Source organism: Pristiophorus japonicus, chromosome 6 (assembly GCF_044704955.1).
Source record: "Pristiophorus japonicus isolate sPriJap1 chromosome 6, sPriJap1.hap1, whole genome shotgun sequence".
In the NCBI taxonomy this organism is placed as follows: domain Eukaryota; kingdom Metazoa; phylum Chordata; class Chondrichthyes; family Pristiophoridae; genus Pristiophorus; species Pristiophorus japonicus.
This window is the reverse complement of record NC_091982.1, coordinates 241,788,179-241,810,657: the sequence shown is the minus strand read 5'-3', so window position 1 is coordinate 241,810,657 and position 22,479 is coordinate 241,788,179. Positions and strand designations below refer to the sequence as shown.

Here is a 22,479-nt window from a genome sequence, read left to right as displayed (position 1 = left end):
GGTAGGTCCGAGGGCCTCCTCGTAGGACTGCTCCTGGGCACGGCCAAGGGTGCCATCAGCCGGTCCAGGCAGCGGGCGGTCGAGGGGGTCGTTCAACCTGACTGCCTGCCTCTCTTCCGCTCTTACATCCGATCCAGGGTGTCCTTGGAGATGGAGCACGCGGTGTCCACCGGTACGCTCGCGGCCTTCCGCGAGAGGTGGGCACCGGAGGGACTGGAGTGCATCATCACGCCCGGCAACCAAATTTTAATTTGATTTTACGTTTTAAAGTTTAATTTGTTTTAATTGCCGGTGTTTTTAGTGTCCCCCTCTCCTTTTATAGGGGGCACTGGAAAAATTTGATTTTAGCGCCCCAAAAAAAAAACCAAAAAAAAAAAAGGGGCTTGAAAATGTCTGCTGTGTCACCCAGGTCGGGTGGCACAGTTTAATGTTGTTTATGGTTTGCAGGTAGACTCCTAAAAGAGTTTCATGTACAAGGACCCCCAGGTCCCTCTGCACCGCAGCATGTTGTAATTTCTCCCCATTCAAATAATATTTCCTTTTACTGTTTTTTTTCCCAAGGTGGATTTTTTCCGACATTGTATTCCATCTGCCAAACCTTAGCCCATTCGCTTAACCTATGTAAATCTCTTTGCAGCCTCTCTGTGTCCTCTACACACCCCGCTTTCCCATGAATCTTTGTGTCATCTGCAAATTTTGTTACACTACACTCTGGCCCCTCTTCCAGGTCATCTATGTATATTGTAAACAGTTGTGGTCCCAGCACCGATCCCTGTGGCACACCACTAACCACCGATTTCCAACCCGAAAAGGACCCATTCATCCCGACTCTCTGCTTTCTGTTCGCCAGCCAATTCTCTATCCATGCTAATACATTTCCTCTGACTCCTCGTATCTTTATCTTCTGCAGTAACCTTTTGTGTGGCACCTTATCAAATGCCTTTGGAAAATCTAAATATACCACATCCATCGGTCCACCTCTATCCACCATGCTCGTTATATCCTCAAAGAATTCCAGTAAATTAGTTAAACATGATTTCCCCTTCATGAATCCATGCTGTGTCTGCTTGATTGCACTATTCCTATCTAGATGTCCCGCTATTTCTTCCTTAATGATAGTTCCAAGCATTTTCCCCACTACAGATGTTAAACTAACTGGCCTATAGTTACCTGCCTTTTGTCTGCCCCCTTTTTTAAACAGAGGCGTTGCATTAGCTGCTTTCCAATCCGCTGGTACCTCCCCAGAGTCCAGAGAATTTTGGTAGATTATAACGAATGCATCTGCAATAACTTCCGCCATCTCTTTTAATACCCGGAATATCCTTCCTTAAGTAAGGTGACTAAAACTGCACGCAGTACTCCAGGTGCGGCCTCACCAATACCCTATACAGTTGCAGAAGGACCTCCCTGCTTTTGTACTCCATCCCTCTCGCAATCATTACTCACCCATCCTCATAAATCGCATGTACAGAAACCGAGGTGAGTGTGGATTCGAACCCACACCCCAAGCTCCCATCACATTATCCCTCAGACATAAAATTGGTTCAATGTTCTCCGAGTGCAACACGGATTTTATAGCACAAAATGCTACGGGTCCCACGGTGTAATGGTGAGCTCTTTGGACTTTAAATCCAGTGATCTAAGTTCAAATCTCAGTGGAACTTGCTTTAGGTGGCAGGAGACTAGAGTATTGGGACGAATGATCTGTTTCTGTGCTGTAAATATTATGTCATCTGAAATACACCAGCTGTCTGGCAGCCAAAGCCATGATTGTTATGTTTACAGTTGGTCCCCATGATCTCTTGGGACTGGTCTCGATTGCCTGAAGGGGGTCAGAGTTGAATTTTCTAGTGTATTTTGGTCCCTTATTGACCCTTGGATTTCCTCTCCTAGGAGATAACATGGCTGCATAGGAAGGGGGAGGGGGAGTGGGAGTGGGAGAACGAGAGAGGGAGGAAGTGTTTAGTCAATGATGATGCAGCCATCATGAAGCGAGGGGCAGGCTTGACGGGCCAGCTGGCCTCTTTCTACCCATCAATTTTGTACGTTCGAATGCTCAACCACTGGATCCTGCAGCGAGGATCTCATGCTAAACTCAGCAGGTTTTTTTAAGACCAAGGGCTGGATTTTCCGGTCCTGTCTATCTCTGTTTTCGACCCGGAGGGGCGTCAATGGTGGCGGTAAGCTCTTTTGGGCGGATGATCAGCTTCCAGTGCCCCGCCGGGGTTTTCGGGGCTGGTTTCGGCGAGGCGATTGTGACACCAGCTCAATTTTTGAGTCCTGCCCGACCTGTAGCGCCACGTAGCGCACCCTGCTGGGACCACCTGTGAAAACGGGTGGTCCGACTTATAGCAGCTGCAGTGAGGTAAGTAATGGCCACCTCAGGTAAGTGTGATTGTTTTTACTTTTTTTTTGCAATTTATTTTGTGGTGGCATGGGCTCTGTATTGGCAATTTTCTTGGTGGGTTTTTTCAGGTTTATTTTTTCTCCCCATGCCTCTCTCAGAGCATTTCCAGGCCGGCTGTTTAGCTCGGGATTTCCGCATGCTCAGCCGACCTAGCACCCTAAGAGAGATGTACAACGCCTCCCTTAGCACTCCGCTGCACACTCGGGGCCCAGCTGCCCAATTTTGCTGACTGAGGCGTAAACTATTCTCGGGCGCAAATTTATCGCCCCACCGCCATTACTACCCTGAAATGAGCAAAGCTGAAAATCCAGTACCCGCAGTTTGGAAGACTCACTTTATTTTCCAGGACCTTTCCTACTCGCGGTCAGTTTCCTCACTGTTCTAGTGGCAACAAAGCCTGTTGGAAGTGACATCATGACATCGGAACAGAGGAACATTGGGAACAGGAGTAGACCATTCAGCCCCTCGAGCCTGCACGAAGTGGGATGTGGAATCGGTGTTGCCAATGTCTGGCCGTGCTTTTGCCGCCTGGATTTGGCCTTTCATGCCTGTTGCTGGCATAAAGCAGAGGAATATTTTTCCTAAAATGTCTGATACAATGAAGAAACTGAAGCGATAATTTTCTCATCTGTCCTATCAACCGGGAACTGTGCCTGCCAGAAAGGCAGACTGGAAATTCTGGCACGCATTGCCTGAGAATTAGGGTCAGAAAATTTGGGGCCACACACTCTCAAATTTTAGATGTGTAGCCACAAGTGGGCTAGGCTCACTGTTGATAACACAGACTCATAAAATTGCCACTTGAATCCTTCCTGTTAGGGTTGAGTATTGCAAGCAACATCTCGTTTGTCTCGTATAGCATTAGGTTATGGTGTAGTGGTGCTGGTACTGTACTAGCAACACATGAGTATAAACCCCACCTTGGTAAGTTAAAACATTTTCAATAAATCTGGTCATTTGTGGGCCAGCTTTCATAAATTAAACATGAAAGTTGCTAATTTTTATTAAAACCCGGACTGGTTCACTAATACCAAAGCATAATGCTGTGGATGCTGGAAATCTGAAATAAAAACAGAAAATTTTGGAAATACTCAGCAGGTCAGGCAGCGTCTGTGGAGAAAGAAACAGAGTTAACGTTCTATCCAATTAGATCCACTCCCCCTGCTCTTTCCCCATAGCCCTGCAATTTATTTTCTGGTATACATCCAATTCCCTTTTGAAACTTACTATTGAATCTGCTTCCAGCACCCCTTCAGGCAATGCATTCTAGATCATAACATCGTGCCGCATAAAACAAATTCTCCCCATCTCCGCCTTAGTTATTTTGCTGATTATCTTAAATCTGTGTCCTCTGGTTACGAACCCTTTCGCCACTGGAAACAGTTTCTCCTTATATACTCTATCAAAACCCCTCATATACTGCACCACAATATGCTGGGGCATTAAACTACACAACAATCCTTTCAAATCAATTAACAAACTTAAGAGAAAAAAGCACTTATTATTTTGAAAGTTCTCCATAGTCAACTCACCAGCAGCACACTGAAGTAAAGTGAATGTGCTTTGTACTAAAAACAGAAAATACTGGAAACGCTCGGCAGATCAGGCAGCATCCGTGGAGCGTGAAAACAGAGTTAACGTTTCAGGTCATCAGAGTATGGAAGATGTTAGGGATGAACAACTTTTGAGCAAATACAGAATCAGGGAAAAGGGGTGGGGCCAGGAAAAGAACAAAAAGGTCTGTGATAGGTTGGTGGGGGGAGGAAGGGGAGGCAGAGTGATTAAATGACAGAAGGGTTGATGGTGCAAAGCAAAAGGGGATGGGAATGGGACAAACATGGAAACAGAAAATGGGTCCAGAGGAAAATAGGAACAGGAGGAGGCCCCACCCCTCATGCCTGTTCTGCAATTCAATCAGATCATGACTGATCTGCAACTTAACTCCATCTATCCGCTTTGGTTCCGTAAACTTTAATGCCCTTGATTAACAAAAATCTATCAATCCCAGTTTTTAAATTTTTCAATTGACCCCCAGCCTCAACAGCTTTTTGGGGGAGAGAGTTCCAGATTTCCACTAGCATTTGTGTGAAGAAGTGCTTCCTGACATCACCGCTGAACGGCCTGTCTCTAATTATAAAACTATGCCCCCTTGCAACACTCCCCCACCAGAGGAAATAGTTTCTCTTTGTCTGCATTCTAAAATCATTCAATCATCTTAAGCACCTCAATTAGAGCAGATGTAAATGGTTACAGCATGTCCAAGAGAAATCGGGAGCGGTGTTTAAGATCAAAAGTTATTAAGCTAGTGCGCTTGTTCGAGAATAAACACGATTATCACCTGCACCTTTCAATCGTGTAATTGCAATTTTAGATTTGCACGTTGGTGTAATTGCATGTGGATAAGTAGCCAAATTTGTACTTGAACATGCCGCTGGGACAGATTGGGTCCTATATTTGCCACCTAGTTATAGATGCTTGCATATGTAACTGATACAAACAAAACCAAAAGCGTAATCCCTGTCAAACCGTCCAAAAATATCTGCCTATTGTGATGAGCCGCTCCGCCTCCAGTTATGAATACTCTCGAGCCTGTGCACCATTGAGCTGTGTGCTTCTGGGCTTTGACGAATAGAAGATGGGAATGCTACAGTCTACTGACACTCAGTAGTATTGTTGCATTGGCCCAGGCGGCAGCTATTTAACATTCATCAAGTGCATAAGTAGCTCTATCTAAAGCAGCTCCAGTCACCACTGGAACAGAGTTAGAAAAGATTTACAACTTGCAGCCAAAGCAATGCAACAATTCGGTAAGTAGCCATTTTTCTAATGCGGCACAGAATGCATTTGTGTTACTATTCCTCAGAGATAACAAGACAGATTAAAAGTTTCCTTCAATCGAAATATTCTGCTGAATAGTAAATCTTAAAACAGGTCCCTATCAATGTTCCCTGCAAATTTATATTTTGGGTGCACGCGGCTCCTTTAAGGGGCTGCACGGTCCATTCACAGTTTCGCGCAGGCGTGAACTTTAACATCGCAAAGCTGCACCCGGGCTGCGTGGGACGGGCAGAGAGTTGCACAACCGCACAGTTACAGGGATCATTTTTTGGTACCTCGCCCGTTAAAACTAAAGATGATCGATTATTGAATGAAGTATCTAATAGGTAGATAAATAGCCTAGTTTAAACTGTGTGGGGTGGGGAGGGTTAATCTTGGCTGTGCGATAATAATAGAGAATCGGCAACCCGTTTTACATCTCTCCTCCGATTATCATTTCCATTTCATTTTGCATCAGTCCCGATTATTATTTCCCTTCACTTCAATGGCTGTCGACTCACTATCGTAGAATAAAAACATAGAAATTTACAGCATGGAAGGAGGCCATTTCATCCCATCGTGTCCGTGCCGGCCGACAAAGAGCTATCCAGCCTAAACCCACTTTCCAGTTCTTGGTCCGTAGCCCTGTAGGTTACGGCACTTTAAGTGCACATCCAAGTATTTTTTAAATGTGGTAAGGGTTTCTGCCTCTACCACCCTTTCAGGAAGTGAGTTCCAGACCCCCATCATCCTCTGGGTGAAGAAATTTCCCTCCAAACGTCCCCCCAATTACTTTAAATCTATATCCCCTGGTTGTTGACCACTTTGCAAAGGGAAACAGGTCCTTCCTAGCCAGGCCCCTCATCGTTTTATACACCTCAAACAGACTCAGCATTTCCAATCTTTCCTCATAGCTACTATAGTCACCCGTTTTTCCACCATTACACACAGTCAAGATCGACCCCTCAAAGGTATCTCTTCACATTCACACTGCATTTCACTTCGTGGGTATGGATGGTAGGATATCTCGGCTTGCTAGACTTGGGTCTTAAGTCAAGTTTCGATTCAAACGACTAAAAGATCTAGAGATGCCTGTTGCCACGGGAACTGTTTAATGGTAGGTACCAACTGAGAAATACTGCTGATTTGCTGATTGCTGTTTAATATTGTCTCTGGCTGCAGACCAGCGTTTCATTGTGCCTGTTCTTCTCCTGTTGGGATGGATCGTGGGCTGCTCTCTGGTCGTTTACTATGTCTTCTCCTGAGCACCAGGACATGGCAGCAGGTAAAAGACTCACTCGTTAACTCAGAAAATTATATATTACATTATAAATAAAAACAGAAAAATGATGGAAAAAACTTAGCGAATCAGGCAGAAACTGTGGAGAGAGAGAGAGAGAAGAATAGAGTTAACGTTTCAGGTCGATGACCTTTCATCAGAAACTGGAAGAAATTAGAGATTTATCAGTTTCTAAGCCAGTGCCGAGGCAGGGAAAGGTGGGAGGGGAGGAAACAGAGTGATTATTTGCACTGTGTTTTTTCTGCGCCTGGACGCCATCCTTGATGCCTCTCGCGCATGCGCAGATTCCACGGACCGGAAACCGGTACCGGAATTGAGGGCCCCGCAACGAGGTGCTGCGGATGTTCCGACGGGTCTGCATGGAGTCCGCTGCTGCCGCTTGAGCTGGATTTGCTTCCAGCCTTTGCATTATTGCGGTCTTCAGTGGGAGAGAAAACAGTGGAGGGAGTGGGCGAGAGAGAGAGGCAGTGGGTGGGCAGAGGGGGTGGGGGGAGGGGTGTGTGGAGGGAGAGAGAGAGAGAGAGAGATGGGGATTGAGAGGGAGAGAGAGATTGGGGTTGAGAGAGAGAGAGACGGGGGAAAGACAGAGACAGGGGTGGGGAGAGACAGAGACAGGGGTGGGGAGAGACAGAGACAGGGGTGGGGAGAGACAGAGACATGGAGGGGAAGAAAGAGAGACGGGTGGGGGAAGAGGGAGACGTGGAGGGGGAAGAGAGACAGATGGGGGGGAGAGGGAGACACGGAGGGAGACAGAGAGAGGAGGGGTGAGAGAGAGAGACGGGGGGAGAGAGACACACAGGGGAAGAGAGAGAGATGGGGTGAAGAGATAGAGAGACCGTGAGAGAGAGAGAGAGATTTGGGGATAGAGAGAAATGGAGGGGGTTTGAGGACAGAGAGACTGCTGGGGGGGGGGAAGAGTGAAAGATGGAGGGGGAGAGAAAGATACACAAGGGGGGGAGAGAGAGAGACGGGGAGAGAGAGTGGGGGGGGGGGGAAGAGAGCCAGAGAGATGGGGAGAGAGAGGAGGAGAGAGAAGGGAAGCTGGAGGGGGAATTGAAGGGGAGAAGGATCACCTTCTTCTAACCCCCTTTACACCCACATCCGATTTCTCAGAAAGCTCGGTGAATGTTACAAGGGATATCGGTGGATTGGATGAAATCCGGAAGTCACGACACTGTCACTTTTCACTTCATACTCAATAAACCTGTTAACAATCTGTGACTCACACAAAATGTCCCATTTATGGGGTGAGGTGTAAGGTGAGGAACTTGGGCTGGGGGTGGGGGGGCATGAACATGGGCAGGGGGGTGGAGAGACGAACTTGGGCTGGGGGTTATAAGAACTTTGGCTAGGGTCAGGAACTTCAGCTGGGGGAGGCATGCATTTGGGCTGGGATGGGGTCAGGAATGTGGGAGGCTTTTGCTGGGTTGGTGGAGCTCTATCCTCTCTCAGTTCTGAAGTCAGAATGGCTCGAATTACACTTTGCAAAGTCACTCATAAGCTGACATAGGCGGTTCCAATTACACATACCGGAGAAACTTCTGGGTGTGGCTTATCCTCCAAGGAGACCAATCAGCCATCAGGTCATGTGATAATGGAGAGCCAATCAGAGTATGTTCACAGCGCAAATAACTGCATCCGGGAGGAAATAACAGAAGGGAAGGTCTGTGATAGAGTGGAAGGCGGAAGTGATTAAATAACAAATGGGATGATGGTGCAAGGCAAAAGGGGATAATGGGGCAAGTAAACACACAATAGATGGGTCTATAGGAGGTAAATGGCAGCAGCAGAATCATTACCAGCACCTACTGTCTGAGAAAATGAGAGCGATAGTTATGATCTGAAATTGTTGAACTCAATGTTGAGGCCAGAATGCTATAAAGTGCCACATCGAAAGATGAAGTGCTGTTCCTTGAGCTTCCATTGAGTATGTTCATCTTGCTTGCTAAATATTTTGAACTTACACTTGTGTCTTTTTGGTTGTATTACATTGTGTTATAATTTTTTGGTATATAGGAAAACGACAATTCAACACCTGACCAGATAGCTGTAAAAGCATCACAGATGGATGTGAATAAAACGACTACTTGAAAATGTGCCCATGCCATGTAAACATGATCGTGTAAATATACATCTTGGAGAAATAATGCTTTATGTTTTAAATGTGTGAGGTACACCACTGGCATACGTTATTAAAATACACCCATTGTAGCCCATTCATTCTAGAATTTTCTTTTAGTCTCTCTCTTCATAATTTTATCCTCTCGCATTTCGCTCAGATGAGACGTTGAACCGGTCTGCCCATTTAAATCAAAGGAAAGATCCCACGCCAATAATTGAAGAAGAGCAATCAGTTTTCCCAATGTGCTGGCCAACATTTATCCCGCAACTAACACCACCAAAACAGATTAATAGATCTTATATCTCATTTGCTGTTTGAGAGAGCAAGCTGTGCACAATTAGTCTGCTGCTACAGCCTACATTACAACAGTGATGACACTTGAAAAGCACTTCATTGGCTGAAAAGCGCATTGGGTTCTCCTAATGTTCTGAAAGGTGATATATGAATGTAGTAACATAAAAGGGAAACAAAAAGTCTTCGATAGGCATATAAATAGTAAACAGGTAGCAAGTGGAGGGCCACATTGTTCGTATGCCTATCACAAGACTCCCAAAGCAAGCGCTCTACTCGGAACTCCTGCATGATAAGTGAGCCCAAGGTCGGCAGAAGAAACGTTTCAAGGACACCCTCAGAGCCTCCTTGATAGAATGCAACATCCCCACCGACACCTGGGAGTACCTGGCCAAAGACCACCCTAAGTGAAGGAAGAGCATGTGGGAGGGTGCTGAGCACCTCGAGTCTCATCACCGAGAGCATGCAGAAACCAAGCACAGCAGTGGAAGGAGCGTGCGGCAAACCAGTCCCACCCGCCCTTTCCTTCAATGACTGCCTGTCCCACATGTGACAGAGACTGTAATTTCCATATTGGACTGTTCAGCCACCTAAGAACTTATTTTTAGAGTGGAAGCAAGTCGTCCTCGATTTCAAGGGACTGCCGATGATGATGGAGCCAATTAGAGACCAAAAACGAGACCTACACATGGGGGCAAAGGGCATGGCTGTGATATTAAATAAGGACTTTGCATTTGTCTTGACCAAGGATGAAGATGCTGCCAAAGTCATAGTGAAAGAGGAGGTAGTTGAGATATTGGATGGGATAAAAATTGATAAGGAGAAGGTACGAGAAAGACTGGCTGTACTTAAAGTAGATAAGTCACCAGGACTGGATGGGATGCACCCTAGGATGCTAAGGGAAGTAAAGGTGGAAATTGTGGAGGTACTGACCATAATCTACCAATCCTTTATAGATACGGGGGCAGTGCCAGAGGACTAGAAAACTGGAAATGTTACACACTTGTTCAAAAAAAAGTGTAAGGTTAACCGCAGCAACTACAGGCCAGTCAGTTTAACCCCGCTAATGGGGAAGCTTTTAGAAACGATAATCCTGGACAAAATTAACAGTCACTTGGACAAGTGTAGATTAATTAAGGAAAGCCAGCAAGGATTTGTTAATTCAAAATCGTATTTAACTAACTTGATCGAGTTTATTGGTGAGGTAACAGAGAGGGTTGATGAGGGCAATACGGTAGACGTGGTGTACATAGATTTCCAAAAGGTGTTTGATAAAGTGCCACATAATAAGCTTGCCAGCAAAGGTGCAGCCCATGGAATGAAAGGGACAGTGGCAGCATGGATACAAAATTGGCTAAGTGACAGGAAACAGAGGGGCCAAGTTTCGGCCTGAGTTGCTCCTGTTTTTTTGGAGCAACTGGTTTAGAATGGAGTATCTTAGAAATTTGAATTCTCGGCATTTAGTTTGCTCCAGTTCTAGTCAGTTAGAACAGTTTCACTTTGGAACATAATTTTTTTTTCAAAAGGGGGTGTGTCCGGCCTGTTTTCAAAGTTTAGGCAGTGAAAACTTACTCCAAACTAACTTAGAATGGAGTAAGTGAAGATTTTTGTACGTTCGAAAAAACCTTGTCTACACTTTAGAAAATCAGGCGTAGCTTACAAATCAGGCGTAGGGAATCGGGGGGGGGGGGGGGGGGGGGGTTAAACAGAAGTTTACAAACATTAAACACTTCACTTTTACAAATAAAGAGCCATCATCAATAATAAATGATAAATACATCAATAAATCAACCAATAAATCAATCAAAAAAAATTAATGAAAAAAATAATGTTTTTAAATCAATAAATAAAACATTTTCTACTTACCGACTGCAGCACCGGGAGTCCTCCAACAGCGTGCTGGGACAGCCCTCCCAGTGTGTCTCTGTCAGTGTCTCTATCTCTCTGTCTGTCTGTGTGTGTGTCGCTCACTCTCTGTCTGTCAGTGTCTGTGTTTCTGACAGCGAGAGCAGGGGGAAAAGGGGGGTGGGAGGGGGAGGGGGATAAGGGGGGGAGGGGGAAGGGGAGAAGGGGGTGGGAGGAGGAGAGGAGGGAGGAGGAGAGGAGGGGCGAGGAGAGGGAGAGGGGGAGGAGAGGGAGAGGGGGAGGAGAGGGGGGAGAGTGGGAGGAGAGGAGAAGGAGGGGGGGAAGGAGGGAGGGGAAGGAGCGGGGAGGAGGGGGGCAGAGGAGGGAAGGAGGGGGAGGAGAGGGAGGAGGGAGAGGGAGAGAAGGGGGGAGAGAGGGGGAGAAGGGTGGAGAAAGGGGGAGAAGGGAGAGAGGATGGAGGGGGAGAAGGGAAAGAGGATGGAGGGAGGGAAGGAGAGAGGAGGGAGGGAAGGAGAGAGGATGGAGCGAGGGAGAGAGGAGGGAGGGAGAGAAGAGGGAGGGAAGGAGAGAGGAGGGAGGGAGGGAAGGAGAGAGGAGGGAGGGAGGGAGGGAGGGAAGGAGAGAGGAGGGAGGGAAGGAGAGAGAAGGGAGGGGGGGAAGGATAGAGGAGGGAGGGAGGGAAGGAGAGAGGGAGGGAAGTAGAGAGGAGGGAGGGAGGGAAGGAGAGAGGAGGGAGGGAGGGAAGGAGGGAGGGAGGGAAGGAGAGAGGGAGGGAAGGAGAGAGGGAGGGAAGGAGGGATTGAGGGAAGGAGAAAGGGAGGGAAGGAGAGAGGAGGGAGGGAGGGAATGAGAGAGGAGGAAGGGAGGGAAGGATAGAGGAGGGAGGGAGGGAGGAGAGAGGAGGGAGGGAGGGAAGGAGAGAGGAGGGAGGGAGGAAGGGAAGGAGAGGGAGAGTGAAGGGAGAGAGGGAGGAAGGAGAGGGTGGAGGGAAGGGAGAGAAGGAGGCTGAATGGCCGAGCACAAGACTTCGGGCTAGATTTACAGGTAGGTGGCGTCAGGTCTCGGGGGGGGGGGGGGTCGCGGAGGTCTTGGGGGGGGGGGGGGAGAGTCGCGGAGGTCGGGGGTGGGAGAGTTGCGGAGATCCGGGGTGGAAGAGTCGCAGAGGTCGGGGTTGGGGGGGGGGGAGAGTGAGTCGCAGAGGTCGGGGAGTGGGAGAGTCGTGGAGGTCCGGGGGGGGAGGGGGCGCGGAGGTCGGGTCGGGTCGAACCGGGGAGGGGGGGAGCGGAGGTCGGGTTGTGGGAGGAAGAGCGGGGGTCGGGTCGGGTCCAGTCGGGTGGGAGGAGCCTTATCCACGCAGCCCCAGTGAGGCCATTCGGCCAGGGCGGGGGGCTGCGTGCTTCGGGCCTCTCCCACAGTTTTGGGCGCCTGGAGCTACTGCACATGCACACCCACTGTAGCGCGCATGTGCAGAGGTCCTGGCAGCTCGTGCTGTGCCGCGCCCAGCTCCAGAAGGCCTGCAGGGAACCAGAGAATAGGTAAAAACATTTTTAGGTGCACTTTGCGAAAAACGGCGCGGCCCGAAACTTGGGCCCAGAGAGTGGTGCTGAACGATTGTTTTTCAGACTGGAGGAAGGTAAACATTGGTGTTCCCCAGGGGTCGGTACTAAGACCACTGCTTTTATTCATATATATCAATGACTTGGAGGTGGGTGTACAGGGCACAATTTCAAAATTTGCAGATGACACAAAACTTGGAAGTATAGTGAAGAGTGAGGAGGTTAGTGATAGACGTTAAGGGGACATAGACAGGCTGGTGGAATTTAATGCAGAAAATGCAAAGTGATACATTTTGGTAGAAGAATGAGGAAAGGCAAGTTAAACTAAAGGGTACAATTCTAAAGAGGGTGCACAAACAGAGAGACCTGGAGGTATATGTGCACAAATCGTTGAAGGTGGCAGGACAGGATGACAAAGCGGTTAAAAAAGCATATGACAACCTGGGCCTCTTAAATAGAGACATAGGTGCCGAAATTCACCGTCCCCAAAGGGACGGCTACCGCGGAGTTTGGGCGGTCGACCGAAAAAGTCGATGGGCCGCCGCGGTCGGGTACTTTTCCCTCACAGAGCCATACTCGGGTAGGATTTCAGCGGTGTTCAGTTCCGCCGGAAACGGTGCGGTGAAGCCGCTGTAAAGGAAGGTTTCCAGCGGCGAGTACTGCAGCGTGCGGGCCACTGGAAAGGGACTGCCACAGCGAAATTCACCGAGGAAAAGCCAGGACTTTTCCCGGCAATGCCCCCGCGAGGTTTTCGATGTGATGCTCGAACACAACACTGCTGGGGCCCTTTGGTACGTAAAAAGTTTTATTATTTATTATTGTTTTTATTTCATTTTTCAACATCTCCAGTATTTAAATCTTGATATAGTTTTATTAATTGTTTTGGCTTTGTGCTGCTGAGTACTGCTCAGAGATTTGCACATTCCCCTGTACTTTTGTACAACTTTCAGGTCTGACTCTTTAGTGGAGGCCTGTGGGCTGCAGAGACCTGCTTGGCAGGGTTCACCCTGAGGATGGGAGGAGTGTTGGGAGGGTGACAACTGGTACAACTGGTCAGAAGCAGGGTGGCACGCAGGAGAAGGCGTCGCCATCAGCACCGTGCAGACAGGCAGCGGGCAAGGGAGGCAGCAGCCATGATTCATTCATTCTGTGCCAGACCTGTGTGCCTACCGTCTTCACCGGCCTAAATCAGGATTACGGTTGTCTGCTTGGGGAAAAGTGATACCCCCTGTCCACTTGGCTGCTCATTCCACTGCGGAACCCCAGGACAGCTCCAGAGCATGCATTCAATGATGCTCATTGTGCCACCAGGTGCATTATCGAGCAGTGCATAGGCATCCTTAAGCAGAGGTTCTGGTGCCTGGACTACTCTGTTGGAACCTTGCAATACTCTTCTCAGCTGGTCTCCACAAACGTCGTGGTCTGCTGCATGCTGCACAACCTGGCCATCATGAGTGGACAACCGCTGGAGTTCGAGCCAGCAGTACCACCTGAGGAGGAGGAGGAGGAGGAAGATATCCGTCACCCCAGAGTTAGGAAGCGTCGATCCATCGCCACCCTGGAAAGGCCGGGTGCAGACTAACCAGCACCTTAGGGTGTGGTCTCACATATATGGAGGTGCCTGACATCTCCCCTGCAATCTCCCTCCATGCATTATGTACTGCCTGTCTACCAGCTCTCTCCACGTCAGAAAACAGTGTTCTTCTGTGCTCCACACCGTCCATCAGTGTTTCCAGCTCCATATCAGTGAACCTGTTGGCTCCCTTTGCACCTTTTACACCAACTGTCCTCAGGGCCTTGCTGCAAATGCTGGGCCAGGAAGCAGCTGACTCATTAGAAATCCTTACCTGCATGCTGAATTTCTAAGTGGTGATAGTGTTAACGCTCAAATTAAGAACATAAGAACATAAGAAATAGGAGCAGGAGTACGCCATACGCCCCCTCGAGCCTGCTCCACCATTTAATACGATCATGGCTGATCCGATCATGGACTCAGGTCCACTTCCCTGCCCGCTCTCCATAACTCCTTATTCACTTATCGTTTAAGAAACTGTCTGTCATGTATTCAACCAGCATTGTAACCCATGTATAAACTGACCTAAGTTGTACACCGTGAGAACACTGACCACTAGGTGGGAGACACTCCTAACCTGGACCTTCAGGTATAAAAGGGGAAGCTCCACCCACCTTCATCACTTGAGTGCTAAGGAATAAAGGACAGGTCACAGACTGACCTTCTCTCAAGCATGGGCCTCGTGTGCATTTATACTGTGTAGTAAGGACATATCAATGGCGACAAGAAACTGGGATTTAAACCACGCGAGCATGGCCACTAGCAGAACAGACGAGAGGTACTGTGTTAAGGAATGGTTGGGACAGAGATTCAACATTGTTAAAGCAGCACACAGTTCTCCAGGCAGACAAGGGCAGTCAGGCATGCCCCAACATGTAGTCGAACCCAGAGGGGGTATTCGACAGAGACAATGGCAAGCTGACCAGCGATTCATGCCATTGCAAGGGACAATGCGGCCAGTAATGGGGCCATCAACACCTGTTAATGGTGCACTCAAGGACAATAACAGGGGCAGTCAGAGACGATCGACTGGCAAGGGACCTTTTGTTTCAAACCGCAACTCATGCTGGAGGCGTGGAGGCATACATTCAGCTGGAGTTTGCAGAGATGAGCAAATTACCTGCAGAAATTGCAGAAATGGACACTGGGGGAAATCGCTGGAAGCTGAAGTTCAGCGAGTTCATGTGGAGCACGTATACAGTTCATACACCAGGACGCCACCGATAATGATGAAAGTGCTCCTCAATGGCATCCCAGTATCAATGGAGTTAGACACGGGTGCCAGCCAGTCCCTGATGGGTATCAAACACTTCGAAAAGTTGTGGGCATCCAAGGCCAGGAGGCCAAAATTATCGCCGATTGACGCACAGCTACGGACTTACACAAAGCAGATCATTCCGGTGCTAGGCAGCGCCACAGTAGTCGTGACCCACAAAGATTCGGAGAACAGGTTGCCACTCTGGATTGTCCCAGGGGACGGCCCCGCACTACTGGGGAGGAGTTGGCTTGCTGTCATGAACTGTAAATGGGGCGATGTCAATGCAATTCCTCTGTGGAGCGAGTATCATGCTCACAGATCCTGGACAAATTTGACTCATTATTTCAACCCAGCATTGGCACTTTCATGGGGGCCAAGGTAGTGATTCACATAAACCCGGACACCACAAGGCCAGAGCGGTGCCGTACGTGATGCGGGAAAAGATAGAAGGCGAATTGGACCGCCTGTTGAGGGAAGGCATCATCTCGCCAGTTGAAATCAGTGACTGGGCGAGCCCGATTGTGCCGGTGCTCAAGGCGGATGGGTCGGTCAGGATATATGGCGATTACAAAGCCACCATCAATCGGGTGTCACTCCAAGACCAGTACCTGCTAGCGAGAGCGGAGGACCTCTTTGCAACGCTATCCGGTGGCAAACTTTTAACAAAATTGGACCTGACCTCAGCTTACATGACCCAGGAGCTGGCGAGTGAGTCGAAGAAGCTGACCACCATCACGACACACAAGGGGTTGTTTGAGTACAACAGATGTCCGTTCGGGATTCGCTCGGCCGCCGCGATCTTCCAACGAAATATGGAAAGCCTCCTCAAGTCGATTCCAGGGACGGTGGTTTTTCAGGACGACATCCTCATTACGGGTTACGATACTGAAGAACACCTCCACAACCTGGAGGAGGTGCTACGCAGACTGGACTGGGTAGGTCTGCGACTGAAAAAGGCGAAGTGCGTCTTCCTAGCTCCAGAGGTAGAATTCCTGGGGATGAGGGTAGCAGCAGACGGGATCAGCCCTACTGCATCCAAGACGGAAGCAATCCAGAGAGCACCCAGACCCTGTAACACGACGGAGCTGCGTTCGTTACTGGGGCTCCTGAACTATTTTGGTAACTTTCTTCCCAAATTGAGCACACTGCTAGAGCCGCTACACGTGCTCCTACGCAAAGGTCGCGAATGGGTCTGGGGGGACAGCCAGGAAAGGGCTTTTAATAGAGCATGCAATTTATTATGTTCCAACAATCTGTTAACGCTATATGACCTATGTAAGAAACTTGTGTTAACGTGCGATGCGTCGTCCTATGGTGTCGGGAGTGTGTTGCAGCATGTCAATGCCAAGGGTCAGTTACAGCCGGTAGCTTATGCCTCCAGGAGTTTGTCCCAGGCAGAAAGGGGCTACGGGATGGTAGAAAAGGAGGCGCTCGCATGTGTATATGCGGTAAAGAAAATGCACCAGTACCTGTTTGGCAGGAAATTTGAGCTGGAGACAGATCACAAACCCCTAACGTCCCTTTTGGCCGACAACAAGGCCATAAATGCAAACGCATCGGCCCGCATACAGAGGTGGGCACTCACGTTAGCTGCCTATGACTACACAATTCGGCATAGACCGTCACCGAAAACTGCGCCGATGCACTCAGCAGGCTCCCACTAGTCACCACTGAGGGGGCTACCGAGCATGATGCTGAGATGGTCATGGCATTTGAAGCTTTCGGAAGCGAAGGCTCACCCGTGACAGCCCGTCAGATTAAAGTCTGGACAAATAGAGACCCGCTATTGTCTCTAGTCAAGAAATGTGTCCTGAATGGGGACTGGGCAGCCACGTACACGGCATGCCCTGAGAAATTTAAACCATTTCACAGGCGCAAGGATGAACTCTCGATTCAGGCCGATTGCCTACTGTAGGGAAACCGCGTAGTCATGCCCCAGATGGGCAGAGAGGTGTTCATCAGAGAACTCCACAATGGGCACCCGGGCATTGTCACAATGAAGGCAATTGCCAGGTCACACGTTTGGTGGCCAGGGATAGACGCAGATCTGGAACTTTGTGTTCGCAGGTGCAACACGTGTGCCCAGCTGGGCCATGCGCCCAGGGAAGCCCCCCTTAGGCCCTGGCCATGGCCCGCCAAGCCTAGGTCACGCATCCATGTGGACTACGCAAGTCCTTTCATGGGGAAAATGTTTTTGGTTGTAGTAGACGCCTACTCCAAATGGATCGAGTGTGACATTTTAAATTCAAGCACATCCTCTGCCACGGTAGAAAGTCTACGGACAATGTTCGCCACCCATGGTCTACCAGACATCTTGGTCAGCGACAATGGCCCGTGCTTCACAAGCACTGAATTCCAGGACTTCATGTCAGGCAGTGGAATTAACCATGTTAGAACGGCACCGTTCAAGCCGGCCTCAAACGGCCAGGCAGAACGAGCAGTGCAGATAATCAAACAGGGGATGCTCAGATTCCAAGGGGGTTCCCTACAAACCCGCTTATCACGCCTCCTGTTGGCCTATAGATCCCGACCACACTCGCTCACAGGGGTTCCACCCGCAGAGCTACTAATGAAAAGGACGCTTAAAACCCGATTATCCCTTATGCACCCCACCATGAAAGAAATTGTCGAGAGCAGGCGCCAGTCACAATATCACTTCATGGCAGGAATGCGAGGGCGCGATGTATTGATGTAAATTATCTTGTTTTTGTCCTCAACTACGCTGCAGGGCCCAAATGGCTCGCAGGCACTGTGGTTGCCAAAGAGGGAAATAGGATTCTGGTAGTTAAACTTACCAATGGACAAATTTGCTGCAAACATGTGGATCAAACAAAAAGGAGGTTCAGCAACCCCATAGAAGAAGCAGAGGAAGAACACGATATAGAGTTCACTCCACCACAGGTGACCGAACACCGGAACCAAAGGGAGGGGAGCCCAGTCACTGTGGGCAGTCCGGACAGGCCTTAGGCACTGCAAGCAGCAGACACTCAGGCCAGCGCTCAACAACCGGAGCCCCAACTCAGGCGCTCTACAAGGGAGCGTAAACCACCAGCGAGACTCAACCTGTGATCCCAATAAGACTTTGTGGGGGGAGGTGATGTCATGTATTCAACCAGCATTGTAACCCATGTATAAACTGACCTAAGTTGTACACCGTGAGAACACTGACCACTAGGTGGGACCTTCAGGTATAAAAGGGGAAGCTCCACCCACCTTCATCACTTGAGTGCTAAGGAATAAAGGACAGGTCACAGACTGACCTTCTCTCAACATGGGCCTCGTGTGCATTTATACTGTGTTGTAAGGACGTATCACTGTCTATTTCTGTCTTAAATTTATTCAATGTCCCAGCTTCCACAGCTCTCTGAGGCAGTGAATTCCACAGATCCACAACCCTCTGAGAGAAGAAATTTCTCCTCATTTCAGTTTTAAATGGGTGGCCCCTTATTCTAAGATTGTGCCCTCTAGTTCTCGTCTCCCCCATCAGTGGAAACATCCTCTCTGCATCCACCCAGTCAAGCCCCCTCATAATCTTATATGTTTCGATAAGATAATCTCTCATTGTTCTGAATTCCAATGAGCAGAGGCCCAACCTACTTAAACTTTCCTCATAAGTCAACCCCCTCATCTCCAGAATCAACCTTGTGAACCTTCTCTGAACTGCTTCCAAAGCAAGAATATCTTTTTTAAATATGGAAACCAAAACTGCACGCAGTATTCCAGGTGTCGCCTCACCAATACATTATATAGCTGTAGCAAGACTTCTCTGCTTTTATACTCCATCCCCTTTGCAACAAAGGCCAAGATACCGTTGGCCTTCCTGATCACTTGCTGTACCTGCATACTATCCTTTCATGTTTCATGCACAAGTACCACTACACCACTGAAAAACCCCCACACCACTGAGAAATCCACTTTCGAAGGGTTCATTAGCGCTGGAACCACTTTGTTCACTTTTGGAGCTGAATAATGGGTGGCCCAGCCATGAAAAAAATTTGCCGCTAATGGCCACAAAACGGTGGGGAGAGCACCAGCTTTCCAGCGATATGGAATTTCGGGCCAATAGAGTACAAAAGCAAGGATGTTATGATGAACCTGTATAAATCATTGATTCAGCCTCAACTGGAGTATTGTGTCCAATTCTTGGCACCACAATTTAGGAAGGTGTGAAGGCATTCAAGAGGATGCAGAAAAGATTTACCAGAATGGTTCCAGGGATGAGGGATTTCAGTTACATGGATAGATTGGAGAAGCTGGGGCTGTTCTCCTTAGAGCAGAGAAGGTTGAGAGGAGATTTGATAGAGGCGTCTAAAATCATGAGGGATCTGGATAGAGTAGATAGAGAGAAACTGTTCCCATTGGCGGAAGGGTCGAGGTCCAGAGGACACAGATTTAAGGTGATTGGCAGAAGAACCAAGGGTGACATGAGGAAAAGCTTTTTTGACGCAGCGAGTGGTTAGGATCTGGAATGCACTGCCTGAGAGGGTGGTGGAGGCAGATTCAATTGTGGCTTTCAAAAGGGAATTGGATAAGTACCTGAAGGAAAAGAAATTGCAGGGCTATGGGGAAGGGGCCCAGGAGTGGGACTAGCTGAGGTGCTCTTGCAGAGAGCCGGCACGGGCTCAACGGGCCGAATGGCCTCCTCCTGTGCTGTAACCATTCTATGATTCTAAGTTATTTCTTCTTTCTCTTTTGCTCTGAAGATGCTGACTCACACCTCATGCAAGTCGCCATTCTACGTGTGTGAGCTGAGACATTGATTCAATCACATGCTTTCTATTTGGAGTGGAGGTGATCGTGGCTCCTTATTTGAAGCCAAGTCACAGGAGAGTAAACACACACACACACACACACTCGCTCACACATACGCACATACGAATGCACACACACACATACACAAACAGATGTACACACACACACATAGTTGCAGGATTAACTGGGCGACGAATCTCTGGCTAATACCTTTTCTGCTATCCAGGATGAGATCAGCTCAGTTAGGAGAGAGGGATCAATACTCCAGGCTCCTTGGTCTTTGAGGCTCACTGGATAGTGCAAAGTTCTCTTTTTTTGTACTAGAAATTTTTCTTTGACTTATATTATGAAATATATAGATGATCCCTCAGTAAACATCACCAACGCCCCCCCCACAATTGCAGCAAGATGACAGTGATAAAGGAAATCGGGTTGGTATAAAACGGGCTGCCGATTTGTTCGTGTGAATCAGCTAGGACCAATTTAACCTTTGTCTATTATATGCTTGACCCTAGATTAATGACATAGATAAATATTTGTCACAGCAGCAACGAAAGATTAGAGCTATGGGCACTATGGAGCTATGGAGTTACATGTGAACTAAATGCCGATATAGCGATGAATGTGTGCCGGGACATCTTCAGAAGGGATGGAGCTAGCATTACTTAACCCCACTCGTGTTTTATTTCAAGGGACCAAATCAGACAGCATGGCCCCCGATATTAACGGGGAGGCAAGGAGGGTGCATGATTGTGCGTGGCAAACCTGGCAAGGCAAGGGTGGTGGGGCCATAATCAGGGCTGGGATAGGCCGAAGGCTTCCTTGTGAGGCCTGGGGAGGAGGGGAAAGAGGCTCCTCCTGGCCCACAAAGAGCGCGAAATGGAGCTGATCTTCAGCACGCACCTTGGCCAGTTGGCACCTCCCTCCTCAGATCTGCTGCCGGGCAGCTGACCAGCACAACTCCTCCTCAGTCACTGTTAAACTAGGGGCTGGATTTTCGGCTTTTATGTTCCTGGGGCGATACTGGCAGCGGGGCGGGAAAGTTAGCGCCCGGGAATAGTTTGCGCCTCAGTAGGTAAGTTTGGGCAGTTGGGCCCTGAGTCAGGGGGCGCAGCACTAAGGGAGGCGTTGTACACCTCTCTTGGGTGCTAGGATGGGAAACTCCCGACCTAAAGAGCCAGACCGGAAGCACTCCAAGAGATACCTGGGGGGGCAGGGGGCGGGGGGTGGTGGCAGGGGTTGGGCGCGGGGTGGGAGGGGGATATGTTATGTGTGTATATACCCTGTACACTCAATGTACAGTTACAGAAGAACAATGAAAGTATCTTCGCACTGTATACACTATGCCTGTACCACCAGAGGGTGCAACTGTTGGAGACCTAGAGGTCATCTGTACACCTCAGGTAACCAGGTATAAAAGGGTGCCCACCTTACTGTAACCTCATTCAGGGGCTGCAATAAATGGACTAAGGTCACAAAAGTTCAAGTGAAATACCTTGTCTCGTGGAGTCATTACTAGAGTGCTTACCGATACCACAATTGGCAACGAGAATGCGAATTCCACGCAAAAAATGGCTAATCTTGTAGCGGATACCTAAAAAACCCACAAAAACATTCCCAAAACATTGCCTATACCACAGCAACACAAATCGCCCCAAAAATTAAAAGAAAAAAACAATCACACTTATTGTAGGAGTCTATTACTCACCTCTTCATCGACAGGATGGTTGGACCGCTCTGATTCCCCAGGAGGTCAGTTCGGGGCGCACTTTCCGGTGGACAGGTCGGGCAGGAGTTCAAACTCGCGCCGGTGTCGCTACCAGGGTTGTTGCACACACGATGCAGCTCTTCTGGGTGGTGCTGCTCCGTGCCACCATAAAACTGGACGCAAAGATCACCGCGAGGCGCTGGAGGCTGACCGCCCGGCCAGAACACCTCACCCCACCATTGCTGCCGCTCCGGGGTGAAAAACGAAGCACAGGAGACCCGAAAATCCAGCCCTTAAGCTGCTCATTGTACCGAACGGTTAGTATGGAGCGAGGCCCATGTGTTCCTGCCCCACCAATGCCCCCATTTACCTGAATTAAAGCACGAGAAGGCTGCCTGCCCCTGAGTAGTAGGAGCCTAATTTTATAGGGAAAGTCGCACCTTGATAATATCAGTTTAATCGCAGGTGTAATTAAGATCCACACTGTTTTGAACCTGGTCGCAGGAGGCCCTGACAAGCGAGGTGCTCCTCTGAGCCCTACAAGGACATCTTGTGCCTCATCCTCCTCCCCTGATTCACCCCTCCAACCACTCTCAAATTTTAGTTAACATTTCTATCTTCATGGGTCCCCGGTGGTGGCCTGACCAACTTCCCCCACCCGCCACGAACTTTAACCCCTGCATGTCAGTGGTGCCACCAGCTTTGTTGGAGATTCAGTGTCGGGGCCTGGGAGTTAAAGCCTCCTGGGTCTTATGCTCTGGGGTCTGGGTGATTCCTGAACTGATTCGGCCTCTGCACCTCCGATCCTACCTGGAGCTAAAATCAGGAC

General features: G+C 48.9%; 1 protein-coding gene across 1 annotated transcript; it reads left to right on the top strand.

The window, feature by feature from the left end:
• Positions 1–5,040: 5,040 nt before the first annotated feature.
• LOC139265422 (sarcoplasmic/endoplasmic reticulum calcium ATPase regulator DWORF-like) lies at positions 5,041–8,734 on the top strand. Its single transcript, XM_070882425.1, has 3 exons — positions 5,041–5,214; positions 6,407–6,509; positions 8,541–8,734. Exons 1-2 carry the CDS (start codon positions 5,202–5,204, stop codon positions 6,487–6,489), a joined length of 96 nt encoding a protein of 31 aa, XP_070738526.1. The 5' UTR covers positions 5,041–5,201; the 3' UTR covers positions 6,490–6,509; positions 8,541–8,734.
• Positions 8,735–22,479: the final 13,745 nt, after the last annotated feature.